The 14,985-nt window shown below is 51.7% G+C and overlaps 1 protein-coding gene across 1 annotated transcript in view; it reads right to left on the bottom strand.

Moving 5' to 3' along the window:
* Nucleotides 1–14,985, bottom strand: part of SYNDIG1 (synapse differentiation inducing 1) — a 65,250-nt gene that overhangs the window by 37,287 nt on the left and 12,978 nt on the right. Inside the window, exon 2 of the mRNA XM_023761712.1 lies at nucleotides 10,798–10,935. Coding sequence (XP_023617480.1) covers nucleotides 10,798–10,935 — 138 coding nt within the window. The remainder of the gene's footprint in view (nucleotides 1–10,797; nucleotides 10,936–14,985) is intronic.

Genomic DNA, 14,985 nt, shown 5'->3' with positions numbered 1-14,985 from the left:
GAATGAGTCTACATGCTAAATTTTCTTTTTAAATATATATATATTGATTTCAGAGAGGAAGGGAGAGGGACAGAACATTAATGATGAGACAGAATCATTGATGGGCTGCCTCCTGCACTCTCCCCACTGGGGATCAAGCCCGCAAGCCAGGCATGCGCCCTGACCGGGAATGGAACCATGATCTCCTAGTTCATAGGTCGAAGTTCAACCACTGAGCCACGCCAGTCAGCTACATGCTACATTTTCAACCGCCCAGCACCCTCAGAGGAGGGGGGGCTCACTAGGGGGGCTGAGGGGCTGCCTCAGGTTGTTGGATGCCGAGGAAACTCTAGCCCAGCCCTTTTGCCTCCAGGAGGAGGGACATCAGACACATCTTCTGTGCCTCTGAGTCATTAAGCCTCACGCCTCTCAGGCTCATCCCTGCCTACTCTGCCCCAGGTCTCTCCTTCCTGACAAACCCAGGCAGGCCATGCCACTCCACCTGTGGGGGCTGGACAAAGAACCCCCTCTCCAGAATCCCTCCACTGCTCCAAGAGGTCCCGTGTGGTGAGCAGCCAGCTCCCTCCACTGGGAAGTGTTGACCAGCCTGGTAAGGCACCTGCTTGTTTTTCTTTCCTTCCTTCCCTACCTTGTTTCCATGTGCCCTCACTTTTGTGGGCTTGGGACTTTACCTCCAAATAAAGCATTAGCACCCTAGCTTGCTGTGGGGTCTGAGTCCTAGGGAGCCCGGAGCAAGGCCAGGAGGATGGCAGGCATTTCTGCCCAGTGCTCATGGGCCACCCCAATGTGGGGCTTGGTGTCTCCAGGGCTCCTAGGAGAAGCAGGGGCCTGCGTCCAGCCTGGATGGGCCAGCCCTCCCTCAGTCACTCTGTTAAGAGCACTCCTTCCCCCAGTGTCCGCATCCTGTGGAGAATAAGCCAAAATCGATACCATGGAAAAAACACTACACTCTGTAATAACTGCAGCTCTTTCTGAAACAGGCATAAAATGGAATGAGACAGTCCCTAAAGAGGTAAACTATGTGCTGAAATATTAGGACAGGAACAAGGAGAAGCACATGCAGCCCTTCCCATAACACAGAGCCATAATCTTTACTGTGCACACGATTTCTTTCCCCCAACCTGCACGGTTATGTGCAGACAGACGCAAGTGGACATGACATCCATCATCTGTCTCCTGGGAAGCATGGCTCCAAATGCATTCTGGGAGAAGGCTGTGAGAAGGCCTTGGGTGATGGGCTGGGGCAATCTCTCTCCTGATCCCCCAGGGAGGAAATGATCCCATTGCCTTCAGCATACCCGAGACACTGCATGTACCCCTCTGTGGCACCCTGAAGCTCTCTGCACCCCAGCAACAAGGGCTGGTGTCCCTTTGCACCCTGCACAGGCTGCAACACTTGTGGGCAACAAGTGACGCCGTGTGGTTTGCATAGAGACAAAACATGCAAATAAGATGTCCCGCTGATGGCCACTGAATCTCCTGAGTGGGGCTGGAGGGCAGGGCGGGGACCCAGAAAGTCACCCATCCAGAAGGTGACTGCTGAGCCATTCTGGCTGTGAGGGGAAGGGGCAGGTAGTGCAAGGACCCAGAAATGACACGTAGGTAAAACACATGTGTAGGGAGTGTCAAGAAGCAATTGGCATGAAGAGAATGTCACATTTAAGCATCTCTTTGAAGAGCTCTTGGCAAATTACACACACACACACAAACACACACAAATAAACATAAAACATCTGACTTATTGCAGTTCCAGGAGGTCAGAAGTCTAGGCAATGAGCAGAAGTCCCCAACGGTTCCCTGTTCTCTATTTTCCAATCACCTCACCAACCTCACATTCTTCCAAGGGCAAATCAACATGTTCTTTTGACAGTAAAAACTGAAACATGGAGGACGTCTTCTAAGTCCTCATGGCCCTTACTGGCTTGCTTATTTTTGTAACACGGACAGCATGGTGGCTCAAGAACCAACTGTGAGAAAGAAATCCAACAAACAGCATCCTGTGGCAGGCTAACAGAAACCAGGCCCTCACTCTCCCTGAGAGGCACATGTCTTGACAGTGATTATAGAAGTTCGGGTTCTTGCTGAGAAGTGGACTGCAAACACTGAGAAGAATCCTAGGAGCCAGCCATAAGCGATTGGTATTACTATCTGGAGTAAAGATTCAGGAGGCCAACATTTACTTCCCTTTGCAACAGCGATGGTGTCTCTCATGCGCTCTACCAGGGCTTACCTGAGTGACAGGTTTCACACCCCCACTCCCATAATTGTTTCCCTCCGCCTTCGCAGAATTTGCAGAGCTGCTTATTGAGAGAGGAAAAAGCACAGCCTGCAATGAACTTGACTTATATACCTACTCTGCTGGAGAAAGTCAAATTCAGGAGCAATAGTAGTGTTCGTCTATATCATTCATCAGGATTGTCTGTTTCTCCTCCATGATTTAATAGTGCACAGTCCTGATGGAGTCAGATGGGAGAACGATAGACAGATCCCTGGGAGCTGTGGTCAAGGTTCTTATCTCACTGAGAAAAAAGGGAAAGGACTCTGGACTCAATATGTTTCTTCCCTACTTGGGGGTTCGTAAGTCTAAATGAGGCCTATGGTTTCCTTTAACACTATTTGGGTAGAATCTGTCACCAAGTACTTAGTTCATTGAGTACCAACCCATAAGTGGGCAATGATGCTGGGGCGTGGGGGTTGAGGCTCTACCCCCGAGAATGTAACCTGGGATTGGCTGGTCGACTTCTCAGGGCCCATTCCCTTACCCGAAAGTGTGGAGAGGAGCCCTGCCCTCAGGCCTGCTGCAGTGTGAGTGTGGGGAGGTGTGTACCCATGGCCAGCACAGTGCCTGGAACAGCAAATGCTTGGTGCACAGGGGGTTTATTATCAGCACCCCATCACCCTCACATTCTCCCTTCCCGCTTTGCTCCGATGTCATGGCAGCATCATAACCAGTCCTTTGCCCACATCGCTGAGTTCCTGCATCTCGTCTTGTGGTCTTCCTCAGGCATGTGGGCAGCCCCGGTGCATTCCTGCTCTGCCCTCGCTCCAGCTGCATGTGCACTCAAAAATGTGGAGAAGGAGCCCCTGGTGAGGATCAGGCTGCCAAGGCCCTTCGCCTCCACCAGGGGCCACAGTCCTGCCATGTTCTCTCTGAGCCCCTGGTGCAGCCTCGTCACTCTCCCTTCCTCCCCAAATTTCGACACCTGCTCCTCCAGCCCAGCTTCCTGGCGGCTCTCACCCACCTCCCGCCACTCTGCATGAACTCACAGCTCCACTTCTCACTCCACTCATCTGCTCAAGAACATCTCTCCAAACACTGTCTTTCACAAGCCCCTCCCCCCCACAACATCAATTTTCCCTCTTTGCTGGATTATGTTCATGAGCATAAAAGTATGCTACCATTTCTACCACTTAAAGAAATGCTCTTGACATCACTTTTCCTGTTAGCAACGACCCAATTTTCTCTGTTTACAACAAAATTCTTCAAAAGAGGTAACTCGATGTACCATACCCAACTGGTCATTTCCCATAATGTTTTAAGAAACTTTCAAAAGTATAACATACCTACAGAAAAGTGCACAAATCATAAGTGTAAAGCTTAGTAAGTGAAAACTAGTCCACTTATAAGTATGGTGGCAAGTGTGTAGGCAGCACCCAGAAATCCCTCTTGTGCACCCTGCCCAGTGCCCCGTTCGAGCTCCCAGCAGCAGGGCATGGTGTTGCCTGGATCTTTTCCTCCTGATCTCTCTTGAGTCCACACCAATGGGCTTTCACTTCCAGCCCCCGCCTGCCCCCCACCCCCACCCGAGACTGCGCTTGTCAGTGTTGCCACTGGCCGCATTGCTGAGAGCTTAATGCTCAGACCTGGTCGTATATGCCCCTCCTCAGCCTGGATTTCTTCCTTGAACCCACCAAATGCTCACACCCAACTGCCTGCGGGGGCTTCTACCTGTTATGCTTGCAGGCATTTCGAACCTTTCGGAGAGGAAACGATCAAAGCCCAGCTCCACCTGCTCCTTTGGCACCTACACCCCCGGCCAGTGGAGACTCCATCTTCTAGTCATCCTGTTCTCCCCTCAATTCACACCCATAACAGAGATCTCGTGGCTATCCTTCCGCAGTCCATCCTGTCCCTCTCTGGTCACTAAGTCCCCAGCAGGGACTGTAGTCCAGACCACACCAGCCTCCAGCATGGGGGCCCTGTTTCCACCGTGCCCTCCACAGGCTCCCGAGAGGGTGCTGATGGTGTCTGTCCCTGCTCAAACACCCCATGATATCTCACCCCAAAGAAAAGGCCCAAGTCAATGTTACAGCCTAAACGGCCTTGTTGGATCTGCCCCCACATACCCCAGTCTTGTTACTTCTCTTGCCTCACTCCCTATTTCCACACCCAAAGGGCACCTGCCTCAGCCACAGGCCCCCACGTCATTCTCAAATACACCTGGCATGTTCCCACCTCAGGGCTTTTGCACTGGCTGTCCCTCTGCCTGAAAAGCTCCTCCTCAAGAGATCCTCATGGCTCAGCCTGTAGTTTTATTGTGAAACTAGAGGCCCAGCACACGAAATCGTGCGGGTAGGGTCCCTAGGCCTAGCCTGCGATCAGGGCCATCTTCTGCCCGTTCGCCAGTCTCCAGGCAGAACGCCACCTCTGCTGCTGCCTCTGCTGCGGGGGGCGGGGGGTAGGTCGCTAGCACGACCGCAGCTTCCATCAGTGCCACAAGCCCCAGGAGCAGCTGCAGCTGCAGCGGCAGTGGTGTCTGCGTGAGTAGCCCCAAGCAGGCAGCGCATTCCATTAGCAGCCAGCCCGGCGCATGCGCATGGAGGTGAAGTGGTTGGCGCCTGCTTTCCCGGCAGCCTGAGCCCTCCAGCAGCCGCGCGCACATGGAGGTTAAGTCACTGGCACCCACTTTCCTGCAGGCCTGAGCCCCGGAGCAGCCGGGGATGAGCTTGGGATCCCAATGGCTTGACAGCCAGCCTGGTCCTCCCACCACCCACCCCAGTTCCCTCGTTCACCATCGCTGATCCATCGGAGCCTGCAGGTCTGGGGCGGGGGGGAACAAGAGGTCAGCTATTCTGCCCACTGGCCAGTCCCCAGTCCCGTCCCGCTGCCACGGCCTGCTCCCCTGTGGTTCCCCTTCACCTGCAGGCGGGAGTGAGGGGTTAGGAGAGGTGGGGGAGGGGAGGGACTGAGAGGTGGTCAATGCACCTCATGGCGAATGGTCGAGTGGTCATTCCGGTCATTACACTTATGGCCCCTAGCCTTTTATTATATAGGATGCTATCCTCTAAGAAAGCCATTCCATGATCACCCTTTTAAAAATGTATACCCCATATCCATTCCTTCTCCTTTATAACTTCTCACTGTTAGGCCCTCTATGACTTACTTTTGTTTGTTCCCTGCCTCTCAGCACTAGAACATCAGCTCTGTGAAGCTGGGGTTCTGTTTCATGCACTGCTGTATCCCTGCGCTCAGAACAGGGCCTGATGCAGAGTAGGCGCTAAGTAAATGCTGGATGAATGAATGGATTTCAAGGATGTAGTTCCTGGCTGGGTTGGACTCTCATTCTAGGTTTTAAAGAGATTCCTTCTTCCTTAATTTATTCAATTCCCTTTATTGTTGCCATTCATAAAATTCATAATCTGATTTTTTATACCCTTTCCTCATTTAATTATTGTTATAATGTTGCAGTTAGCAAAGGAAAAAAATGTTTTATGAAATAAAATGCTCAAATGTGGAAGCCACCTGCAGCAGGTGCTGGGCATGTAACCGTCTGGCCTGCCCCTGCCCAGTTCCAGACCCAAGGCCTCATGGGGGAGGGTCTTCAGCTTCAGTCCCCAGCTGGCACCTGCCACGTGGGAGAGAGTAAGGAGCCCTGTTTAAGACGGGCTTCTCTTCCTCACTGCACCAGCCTCCTAGCAGAGTGGGGGACTGGATTTAGAAGCCGGTACCTGCTTCTATTTTTGTTTTCAGACAGATAAGAAGGTCAAAGTTTTAATGCAGAAAAATTTCATTTTAAGATGTAGAAATATCTCCATTTGCATCAAGTGCCAATACTCGCTACCTCTCTGATTTTCATAAATTATTTAATCCCTTGAAACCAGTTTCTTCATCCATAAAATGGGGATAATTTCCCACCTTTCAGACTCATTGCAAAGATTGAATGTGTGCATATTAATTAACTCACAGAAGTTGCTCAGCAAATTATGGATTCAGTTCTAACCTCCACATCATTCAGAAGCATCCATTCCTGGATATCCTACCAAAACTGCACACAACACTTTCCTCTTTATAAAGTGGTTTAGGAAGCTCGTGTGCATTGGGAGCTGGATCGGTTAACACTGTTGGCGTAAAATGATGTCTGGGACAAATGCTACACTCACCCTCCTCCACAGGCCTCCACGCTGAGTCCTTCATCACAGTCAGGCCCAAGCAGCTGCCTTTTCCAGGGATGGCTCTGAGCCAGGCATCCTGGCAGCCCCAGCCCCTTGCCAGCCAGCTCGGGCCTTAGGACACCTTCCACCCACTGAACCTTGGTTACAAGGCCACAGAGGGATGCCATGGCTGTGCCACATCACAGGCTTGCTATGAGAGCATGCATGGGCAACAGCTACTTAAACTGAAGCAGCATCAGGACCAGCGGGAGGGCTTGTTCAAATGCAGGTTCCTGGACCCACCCCAGAGGCATGTAACCGTCTGATTGAGTGGATCTGTGGTGGGGCCAGGCAACGTGCATGTCTAATTGTGTGAGGGATGCTGTTGCTGTTGGTCAGGACCACACCCAGAGTAGCAGGTGCAAAGTATGTAACATGGGACCAACACTTAGTGATCAACACATTTCCCACTTGACAAGCACTTTTATTGCTTCTATTACTACTATGACACCTTTCTCAATTATAAAGTCTGTTGGAGAAAAGACCCTGAGTCGTCTTTTCCTAGGGGTCTCTTCATCCAGGGCCCCACATGTGGCCCGACAATTTGGATTTGCAGGAGAGCATGCTCAGCATCTGCTGCTTTCCCTGGCACCTGTGGGGACTCCCTCTCTAACGTCACTTCCTGAACACCTGGTGAGCTCCATGCCACAGATCATTTTAACACCACTTTATGGATCAAGACACTGAGGCATGAAGAAGTTGCTTACCATCTGGGCCCAGGTGAAATAGGACAGAACAAAAACCACCCTGGGTTTTGTGAGTCCAGGGAGCCTGTGGATTTGTCTCACCCCTGCCTCATGTCGTCCAAACACTGAGATACTGGTTTTCTTTTTCTAAAATGGCCCTGCATGTTCCCTTGACCTCACTGAGTGGTTATTTGACAAAGTGCAAACACCATCTAATTGTCAGTGATGCAGTGAAATAGGATCTGTGATAGATGAACAAAAACTGCCGTCACACTGGTGTCAGAGATTTCCTTGTGAACAGCATTGGGACTTGGGGAGCTTTGGCTTCATCAATATTCCGTTTGCTCTATTCTGACGTCACCACTCTAGTCCCCGGCACCTCTCGGCAGCAGGAGGCATTGGTGACAATTGCAAAGGACCCCGTAGGGATGGCTCTGGGTGCTCGTCTCTCCGGTGGCCTCCTCTCTCCAGAACTCCCAGACGGCCTTGCCCGAGAAAGCACTGGTTAATGTGGTGTAATGGCTCTCAGAGTGTCTGTCCATTGCAGGTGCACACTCCCTCTGGCAGCTGCGTGCTCCCCTCCAATGCCTGCGGAGGACTGTGTGCCTGCAGACAGGCTGTAGAAGCACAAACAGCTCGCCCACAGCCTCGTGGCTGTGCTAGGGGTGGAGCAAGTCCAGGTGTGCCTAGACTCCAAGGAAAAAATGTAGGTACTGTGTATGCTGAGGACTGGGACACAGGCTGGGGCCTGGAGAAAGGCTTATGGACAGACATTCTTCAGTGCAGAACCTGCTGGCAGAAGATCCCAGAGGAGGAGAGCTTATGGACATACATGCTTCGTGTGTCTGGGGGGGCGGGTCGCCCCCTGTTCTGCAGCCAAGACCAGAACCACACAGCATGGACAGTGATGGAGAGAGCTGTGGGGGCCTGGTCAGCCTGGGCGTTCCCAGGTGGACAAATCTGGATACAGACCCTGTAGAGGGCACTTACCTCCAGAGATTTCTTCTCTGTTTTGGTCCCACTAACGGGAAATCCATCCTCGGTGCACAATGAAAAGGACTGAAAGCCTGGGACCTCTTATCCACACCGTGAAAGCAAGCCCGAGACTCCCAGACCCTCGCCTTCCCCTCGGAGAAATGTGACCAGAGGCCTCCACGGAAACGGCCGTTCACGCTCACTGTTGAACAAATAATCGGAATCCTCTTTCTCATCAAAGGTATGAAATGTCATGACGGGTCAGACCCAAGTCGAAGAGGTTTCTACCATGTGAAGAATGAAATTACTTTCTGAGAAAGAGACTCTAAATGCTCGTCTCTGGAACTGTGGTCTTGGTATTATAAGTACACTCTTTTAGACAAAGACCCTATGCACAACCTGCCCTGCACCGGAGACAGGGCTTCACCAGGACACGGGGAGCAGCCAAGGCAAGGGACGGCCTCTCTGGCCGGCCTCACAGACAACCTGTCCTGTGCCCTCCCATTTCCCCAGGGCTCGCTCCCCCTGGGTGCCTCCAGATGCGTTTATGCACGTGCACTTCCACCTCCTGGAACAGGTAACAGCTTTCCTAGTAGAATCCAAGGTAAGAAAGTCAATCCTACTCTAAAAATTGCCAATTAGTCCTAACTGGTTTGGCTCAGTGGATAGAGCGTTGGCCTTCGGACTGAAAGGTCCCAGGTTCGATTCCGGTCAAAGGCATGTACCTTGGTTGCGGGCACATCCCCAGTTGGGGGGGAGGCGGGCAGGAGGCAGCTGATCGATGTTTCTCTCTCATCGATGTTTCTAACTCTCTATCCTTCTCCCTTCCTCTCTGTAAAAAATCAATAAAATATATATTTTTTAAATTGGCAATTAGAGCTCTGCTGTGGACAGCACCTCCTGCTGGGGGCTAGGTCAAGGCTTTCCCCAGGAGGCTGGGAGTGACCTGCTCTTTTTAACCTCACCACGTGGCAGGACTGGGATGCAGGAGAGAGGGTTGACATCCATGTTCAGTTCATAGGAAAAGCCAGAAGTCCCACAGTGTGGGAGAAGCCATTTCTCTTGGCTCCATCCTGACCTTCCCTAGCGTAGTGATCTGCTCTTGTCACTGCAGCACCGTAACCCAGGTTGGGGTGCCGTGTACACAGAAGCGGGTAAGCTCTCCTCCTCTGGGATCTTCTGCCAGCAGGTTCTGTACCGAAGCATGTCTGTCCATAAGCCTTTCTCCCGGCCCCAGCCTGTGTCCCAGTCCTCAGCATACACAGTACCTACATTTTCTCCTTGGAGTCTAGGCACACCTGGACTTGCTCTGCCCAGGCTCCTACCAAACCTGGAAGTCGTGCTTTCCAGCCACTGCTTGTGCCTCCAAAGAAAGGGGCCTGTGGCATTCTTGGACAAACTCACACAAGAGATGTTCAGGTCAACCCTCCAGGCCATCGATGGACATAGAGCAACTGCTCAGCCCCACCTCAGCCGTGTGGGATTTTCCCATCACCCTCCCCACCCACTACCCTCCAGACCAGGACCACAGGGCAGCCCTGAGCAGGGCCCCACCTTGTCCCTCAGCTCCTTCGCCCCTGCCCTGAAGGGCCTTGGAGTGCCCCTGCTAAGAGGTACGTGCCCTCAGGAGTACCACCACCTGTCGGCTCACCGCTCGCCCCTGTGTGGTGTCAGGAAATGGGGGTCAGGGTTAAAATAAAGGGCACAATGGGACTCCTGTCACAAGCCAAACAAAAACCAAATCAACACCGAAACCAGCGAGAAGCAGTGAGAAGCCACTGCTGGGCTTGGCCAAGGAATCTGTTTTTAAGCCGAGAGAAATAAATATTTCAAACAAAAGACCGGTCAGAATCAGTGTTTGCTGCCTCAGTCCCAGAACCTCGCAGCTGGAAAGGGAAGCCCAGGGGTGAGGCGCGTCCCAGGAGCCAGGAGTGCAGAGCCACGCTCTCCCCGGCCAGCCCAGCAGCTGCCTTCCTCTCCTCTCTGCTGGGCTGGGATGGTGGTGCTGCTGGAACCTCGTGGGCAAGTATAAATGTCTTCCCTTGATTAATAAAAATGGGAAGATAGTTATTTTTGAAAGAATGCTTTTCATTTGCTAGAGGAAATCTTTCAAAGCCTGGGGTCCATGAAGGCACACCAAGGGGGATGCTCTACAGTGAAAGAGGGCTAGACATCGAACCCTTCCGAAGCCCTCACACTGGCCACCCACCAAGATACACCATTTCCGCTGGCAGAACATTGACTGGGGGCGAGGACACACAGGCGACTGTGAAACTAGAATCTATTTTATCGAATGAGCCTTTCACAAAGAAAACGCACCCCCTTTGAGTCCATTCTCAGTCGGTTAGATGTCCTCACCCTGGGCACAGTGCTTTCCGGCACTGGGTCAATGTCATTGCCAAGGCCCAGGTGCCTGCGTGAAGGCCAAGCTCCCCAACCTATCTGCTTTTCCCCAGTGGACACCGGTTTCCGTTATTCAGCCCTTTCCCGGAAGACTGCCCACCTTACCTTGGGGAGCCATGGGGGCAGTCCCAGGACGACTATTGAGGTGAGGTGGCCCTGACCCTTGAGCTCCCTGTGGCACCCCGACTTACCCAGGCGTGTTCTCCAGCCATAAAGTAAAGAGTCCTCTGGTGGCACGAGTAGAAGGTCTTTCCTGACTCTCCGCCTTACTGCTGGGTGTGCTGTGTGGGAGTGGCCTTACCTCGTGGGACAGGTAGAAGGCTGCAATGCCTAAAGGCCAGAAGCAGCAGAGCATGGAGAAGACGCTGAGGCCCAGGTGGTCCCGGGGGGGCATCATGAGAAAGTTGTCCTCGCTCTCTGTATCACTGGAGTAGTTGCTCTGCAAGAGAGAAAGTGGGGATGAAGAGTGTTAGTAAAGGAACCACTCTTCGATGCCCTCTGAATCTGGAGGTGGAGCCTGGCCCCCGGGAACGTCACTGTTGTTGATATTGCCTGCAAGTGCTACCCCTCAAAAGGAAGTGCCCAGCCAAGGGAACTCTTACCAAGAACAGGAAGAGAAAAATTGCAGGCACAAGGTTTTGGGTCATTCCACAGATGACAAAACCCTGTAGGAGTCCATTACTCACAGATCTTTGGGACGAGGGCTGGGCAGTGGGGGTAAAGGTCTACTCTACAGAGGATAGAACTGGCTACTCTCAGAAGGACACATTCTGTGGATTCCACTCTTTATTCTGACAAGGGGGATTTCTATTTATTTATCTATTTTATTCATTTTTTAAAAAGAATAGCTTATTGACTTTTAGAGAGAGTGGAAGGGGAGAGAGAGGGAAAGAGAGAAACATCGATGTGAGAGCGCAACATGGGTGGCTGCCTCCTGCATACCCCCTACTGGGGATCGAGCCTGCAACCTGGGCATGTGCCCTGACTCGGAATCAAACCAACAATTTCCTGGTGCAGGGACTACGCCCAACCAACTGAGCCACACCTGCCAGGGCTGAGACAGAGGGATTTTTAAAAAGTAGCTCGGCCAATTCCACCACTGATCAAAGCTCCCTGCAGAGGGCGCACTGGAGCGGAGCTCGAGGATGCGAAAGGGCAGTGAATTTGTGGCAGGATAGTAAGAAACTAGGGAAATCCCTGGGCATGTGGAATGGGGAAACTGAGACAAGCAAATTAAACAGGCCAAACAGTTTGAGCAGCTTGCAGCCAGCTTGTGAATCACAAGACCTTATCTTCCCCAACCAAGGACACTGGAGAACAAATGGTTTATACCTCTCCTCCCTAACCAGAGAACACATAGCTCAAATCACCCTGGCCTGGGAAAATAGAGAACAAAGACCCAATTAATGTTACTTGTGCCAGCCGGACCCAAGGACAGACGAAGTTGGGGAACAAATAACAAAAACCCCATTAAAGCCAGACAGACCTAAGGTAAAAGGACAACAGTAAAACACACCAAAGAATAACCCCAAATTCCCCAATATACTCATTTTGATACTTCAGCATATTAAAAATGCACCTGGAAAGCTGATGAATATTCTGCTGAAACCCTCCCCTAAGAATCTCACCTGCAGAAAAAAAGGGGGGGGGATAAAAAGCCCCCAGAACAAAGAATCAGTGTGGCACCTATGCCCCTTCTCCGGCACGAACATTTGATTTCTTCCTAAACTCTAAGGGTCCCCATGAGACTTGCAACCAGGGAGCAGTGGGCAGGTGAAGCCTGACCTGGGCTCACCCCTGATCCTGTCTCCAAGGCCCCCTTTCTCTAACTTCCCAGTGAGCTGAAGCAGCCCCGCCTTGGCTCAGTTCTTTCCTGTAACATTCTAGAGCCAGAGCAGAGCACCCCCTAGGCTCTCCCCTGCTGCTGCTTCTACCCCAATTCCTTCCCTGTTTCACTGTCCCCCGCTGTAGTAAATGTACCCTCAAACCATCTGGGCTCCTGTTGTGACATCTTTCCTACACGAAGTCAAGAACCCACTCAGTACAGGCCAGCTTGAGGCAGAGCTGCTTTGGGTCGGTCCTTACCTGGGAATCATGTCAAGGGGCTTCCACTCCTACATGTCCAGCGAGAGGATGCTTGTGTCCCAGTTAGTTATCCCACGGGCTGGGCCCCCACGACACATTTTCTCTCCTCATCAGTATATGGCACACTCAGGCCGATTCATCCCAAACGGGGGCCACTCTCCGTGGTGATTTTAGAGAGATGGAGTCCCATTTTACTAAAGCTTTTGTCAGCTGCAGGAGGTTGTTAAACGTGTGCCTCCCTGGTGCAGGCTGGAGATATGTAGGACCTCCGCAGTGCATGCTGGCCTTAGGCGGCTTCAGAGGCAGGCGCTCACCTAAGGTACCAAATACGCAGGTGGGTGCACTGTATGAGCCTAACACCTGTGTGGGTGCCATGGCCACCAGCACCCCCCAGCAATGCCCCCTCTTGTCTCCCCTGCCTTCCCACGCAGACACCGATGAAGCCCACAGGTGCCGACGATGTCCTTTCCTATTTTGTTAATTAAAATGCACGTGAAATGCCCACCTGAGCCTCTCATCAGCATGCAGACAGCAGCAGTGTTTTGGTGAAACGGTGGAAGCTTCCTGTTAGGACTTCTCTTGTCTCGTTGAGAAAACAGGCAAAGTCTGACGGGCTCACTCAAACCACAAACAAGGACCTTGTCTGGAGGGCCCTGTGATGGAAGTGGGTGATGCACGGTCTATGCAGCAGCTGTCCCCCCAGCCCTGCAGGGCGGTGGCTTTGAGGACCAGCCCCTTCCTGCCGGGGGCACTGCCCCTTCTCAGGTGAGTCACAAGCACTGCTGGGTTTGGGACCACACAGCATATGCCCCCCCAGAGCTGTGCCTGAAATTTACATCCTTTTACTCTGCAGCATCACCTCCCAGATGGTCTCCCCAACAATAGAGGGAAATGAAAATTACTCCCTTTATGCCTGTCAGAGACGAGAACTAAACAGCTTTCAGGGATGCATAATTCATGGGTGAGACTCATGGGTGGATGAGGGCTGCCTGGGTGTGCTGCCAGAGGGGTAGATGAGTGGGGACCCTCCACTATTTGTGGGGTTCTTGGGGCGCGGCTGAAATGGGAATTTTCAGAAGCCCCCACGGGAGGATGAGGTGGCAGAAGATTTCATTGGTGTAGAGTTACATCTCTCAGGTTCCAATGTCCCATTTCCCCCAAGCCAGTCCAGGAAGAGGGGCAGCTGGGAGTTCCGTAGAGGCAGAAAGAGGGCCAGTGTCCAGAGTTTCCATCCTCCGGAAATTCTGTTACTTTGTTATGGGGTGAGGCCACAACATTAGTAACAAAGAAACATAAGGATGAGGCCCAGAAATCAGGATTTTAAAAAGATTCCTGGGTGATTCTAATGTGCAGCCAAGGTTGAGAACGACTGGTCTAGTCCCTTCCCCCATGGATTAGCGGGGAATAGACTTGGAGAGTGTTAAATGCAGCTTTTTGGCAAAGCTATGTAAGTGGCATGCCTATACTATCTGGTCTCCTCTTTCACTCCTTTCCTGTTAAATAATAACCAGGTTATTACAATGGTATCAGGTGGAGATGCACATGTGCCAGCCCCTGGGAAGTTGAAATCTCTTATTTGAATGGAGGCTGTGCAGTGCTGCTGAGCAGAGTCCGAGTATCTTCATGGTCCTTCCTCTCCGCAGCCGTGTCAACCCCAGGGTCTCCAGGCCCTCATCTGGGAACGAGGGACCGAGTGCCGAGCTGGGTTGGAAAGGCTGAGCTGCACGTTCTGGGAAGGGAAGAGCCTACAGTGACCGTCCCAGGTTGAGTGAATCCCAAGAGCCTCTGCGTGAGGTGGAGGGGCAGGACTGAAAGGACAGCCTCTTCTGACCCTCAGCTCAGTCCCTGAGTTCATGAACTTCATGCTGGCGGGTCCAGGTGCTGCTCACGGTGTCCTCACACGGGTACAGCAACTCTGTCTGTGGATATTTGGTTCGTGTTTTTGATTGTTTGTTTTTTGCATGTTTTTAAAAATGATTTTTGTTTTTAGTTCACAAAGAGTTTTATATACAGTACCTGAGTTGGCTGGATTCTAACGGCAACTCTGAAAATAGCTGTTGTTCCTGTCTTTACTTTTATTTCTGTTTAACAAAGGACAGAGCTGGACTCCGAGAAACTGAAATCTTTCCAAATCACAGAACCACCCAGCCAGTGGCTGCTCAGTCCAGATTATGCTGTGTTTGGACATCAACCAAAAACGTGGCTATGAATAAACCCCACTTTACCTCAGTTGCTTCTTGTCCAAAGATAAGGTATCTCCTCTGACCAAGGATTCTGATGACTTTACTTTATTTCTTTTTTAAAAAAATATATCTTTATTGATTTCAGAGAGAAAAGGAGAGGGAGAGAGAGAGAGAAACATCAATGATGAGAGAAAATCATTGATCGGCTGCCTCCTGCACAC

Source organism: Myotis lucifugus, unplaced genomic scaffold (assembly GCF_000147115.1).
Source record: "Myotis lucifugus unplaced genomic scaffold, Myoluc2.0 scaffold_214, whole genome shotgun sequence".
In the NCBI taxonomy this organism is placed as follows: Eukaryota; Metazoa; Chordata; class Mammalia; order Chiroptera; family Vespertilionidae; genus Myotis; species Myotis lucifugus.
Note: the sequence above shows the minus strand (reverse complement) of the source record. Positions and strands in the feature narration are given on the sequence as shown.